Source organism: Limulus polyphemus, unplaced genomic scaffold, assembly GCF_000517525.1.
Source record: "Limulus polyphemus unplaced genomic scaffold, Limulus_polyphemus-2.1.2 Scaffold6882, whole genome shotgun sequence".
NCBI classification, from domain to species: domain Eukaryota; kingdom Metazoa; phylum Arthropoda; class Merostomata; order Xiphosura; family Limulidae; genus Limulus; species Limulus polyphemus.
In genome coordinates this window covers 35,870-38,894 of record NW_013672492.1, presented here as the reverse complement: position 1 = coordinate 38,894, position 3,025 = coordinate 35,870, and the positions used below count along the sequence as shown (strand labels likewise).

General features: G+C 38.7%; 1 protein-coding gene and 1 long non-coding RNA gene across 2 annotated transcripts in view; both read left to right on the top strand.

Annotated features, from left to right (window-relative positions):
• Positions 1-1,823, top strand: part of LOC106474155 (nocturnin-like) — a 7,620-nt gene extending 5,797 nt beyond the window's left edge. The window contains exon 3 of the mRNA XM_013934845.2: positions 764-1,823. Coding sequence (XP_013790299.1) covers positions 764-1,575 — 812 coding nt within the window. The 3' untranslated portion in view covers positions 1,576-1,823. The remainder of the gene's footprint in view (positions 1-763) is intronic.
• Positions 1,824-2,072: 249 nt separating this feature from the next.
• Positions 2,073-3,025, top strand: part of LOC111089642 — a 2,964-nt gene continuing 2,011 nt past the window's right edge. Inside the window, exon 1 of the long non-coding RNA XR_002613865.1 lies at positions 2,073-2,381. This is a non-coding gene — a long non-coding RNA (uncharacterized LOC111089642). The remainder of the gene's footprint in view (positions 2,382-3,025) is intronic.

Genomic DNA, 3,025 nt, shown 5'->3' with positions numbered 1-3,025 from the left:
ATATTAAAATATATTAGTTTGACGCTTTCATTGTATTTTTTATTTCAGCCACATACATAGATACATATATACATACTACGTCCATTATAGTAAAATATATTAGTTTGACACTTTTATTGTATTTTTTATTTCAGCCACATACATAGATACATATATACATACTACGTCCATTATATTAAAATATATTAGTTTGACACTTTCATTGTATTTTTTATTTTAGCCACATACATAGATACATATATACATACTACGTCCATTATAGTAAAATATATTAGTTTGACACTTTCATTGTATTTTTTATTTTAGCCACATACATAGATACATATATATACATACTATGTCCATTATACATGGCCAGGTGGTTAGGGCACTTGATTCGCAATCTAAGGGTCGCGGGTTCGAATCCCCGTCACACCAAACATGGTCGCCCTTTCAGCCGTGGGGGCGTTATAATGTGACGGTCAATCCCACTATTCGTTGGTAAAAGAGTAGCCCAAGAGTTGGCGGTGGGTGGTGATGACTAGCTGCCTTCCCTCTAGTCTGTCACTGCTAAATTAGGAACGGCTAGCACAGATAGCCCTCATGTAGCTTTGCGCGAAATTCAAAACAAAGCCAAACGTCCATTATAATAAGATATATTAGTTTGACACTTTCACGTGTCGAGATACAAATTTGTTTATCATGGTTTTTGTTCAAAACATTTAGCTTATGTAGTCTGTTAATGCTAACAACCCCTTTCTTTATTTCTGTGTTATCTTATTAGCTCTTGGAGAGAAACACGACAATTTTGTGGCGTGTCCGGAAGAAGCATTGTGTTGGAGGACACGGCGCTGGAGGATGTTGGAAGAAATCTTCATGTATAAGGCAGACATTTTGTGCTTCCAGGAAGTGGACCATTTCTATTTCCTCAAGAAGACATTGGGGGCGTTAGACTTCGTCGGTACGTTCTTTCCCAAGCCGGACTCACCTTGCAGCTACGTCAAAGGAAACAATGGCCCTGATGGTTGTGCTATTTTTTACAACACCAGCAAGTTTGAATTGCTGAGGACCGAGACCCGGATATTGGAGGTTTGTACCTGTCAGTCCAACCAGGTGGCCATTCTCTGCATCTTCAGACGAAAAGCAGATGGTCGTGAGTTTTGTGTAACTACCACACATCTCAAAGCCCGCCAGGGGACTCTGCTTGCCACCCTAAGGAATGAACAGGGAAAGGACTTACTGGACTTTATCCGGGCGTACTATGACCACAGACCACTAATAGTTACTGGTGACTTCAATGCCGAGCCCACGGAGCCAGTGTACAGTACCATAACTGATTGCCTTGAGCCCAGCCTTGATAGCGGCTACTCATACCTCAGTAATCATCACGAGGAACCTCCTTATACCACGTGGAAGATACGGGAGGACGGAGAGACCCGCCACACACTGGACTACATCTTCTTTCATAAGGACACACTTACGCTGGAGTCCGTGTTGGACCTCCCACGAAAGGAAGACATCGGCGAGAACCGGGTGCCCTCCTTTCGGTATTCGTCCGATCACTTTTCTCTAGTTTGTGACTTTTGCTTCAAGTGACCACAGAGTTATAAGCAAGCACGTGTCTTTCTTGTAGTTTGTACTTCAAACAAGACGTCACTAGCCAAGAGCCGCTACAACCGAGAAAGTTTGAATTTAAAAAAAAACAAACACAAAACAAAATATTCCAGTAAAACTAAAATCTTTTATAACCTGCATAATTAAGGCAATATGAAATACATGTCTTATTATCATTCTTATGTACCTATTAGTTACTGTGGAGATAAACAAGAACTGTTAGACTATAATACAGTTATTGTTTGAATGTCATATTTAGAATATTGTTGTTGTTGTTTTTTAAGGTGTTTATCCCAAGACTTTTACGCATGCTCATAACGTTCAATTGTAGTCATTACTGTCTAACTTCGTTTCGGGGCCCGGCATGGCCAGGTGGTTAGAGCGCTCGACTCGCAGTCTGAGGTTCGGATCCCCGTCCCACCAAACATGCTCGCTCTTTCAGCCATGGGGGCGTTATAATGTTATAGTCAGTCCCACTATTCGTTGGTAAAAAAGTAGCCAAAGAGTTGGCGGTTGGTGGTAATGACTAGCTGCCTTCCCTCTAGTCTTACATAACTAAATTATGGACGGCTAGCGCAGATAGCCCTCGTGTAGCTGACAAGTAAATGTTAGATATATTGAAGTTGACTAGTAAAAGTTAGTCAGATGTATTGAAGTTGACTAGTAAAAGTTAGTCAGATGTATTGAAGTTGACTAGTAAAAGTTAGTCAGATATATCGAAGTTGACTAGTAAAAGTTAGTCAGATATATCGAAGTTGACTAGTAAAAGTTAGTCAGATATATCGAAGGTGACCAGTAAAAGTTAGTCAGATACATTGAAGTTGACTAGTAAAAGTTAGTCAGATGTATCGAAGTTGACTAGTAAAAGCTAGTCAGATGTATCGAAGTTGACTAGTAAAAGTTAGTTAGATATATCGAAGTTGACTAGTAAAAGTTAGTCAGATGTATCGAAGTTGACTAGTAAAAGTTAGTCAGATACATTGAAGTTGACCAGTAAAAGTTAGTCAGATACATTGAAGTTGACCAGTAAAAGTTAGTCAGATGTATCGAAGTTGACTTGTAAAAGTTAGTCAGATATATTGAAGTTGACTAGTAAAAGCTAGTCAGATGTATCGAAGTTGACTAGTAAAAGTTAGTCAGATATATCGAAGTTGACTAGTAAAAGTTAGTCAGATACATTGAAGTTGACCAGTAAAAGCTAGTCAGATACATTGAAGTTGACTAGTAAAAGTTAGTCAGATATATCGAAGTTGACTAGTAAAAGTTAGTCAGATACATTGAAGTTGACCAGTAAAAGTTAGTCAGATACATTGAAGTTGACTAGTAAAAGTTAGTCAGATACATTGAAGTTGACTAGTAAAAGTTAGTCAGATACATTGAAGTTGACCAGTAAAAGTTAGTCAGATACATTGAAGTTGACTAGTAAAAGTTA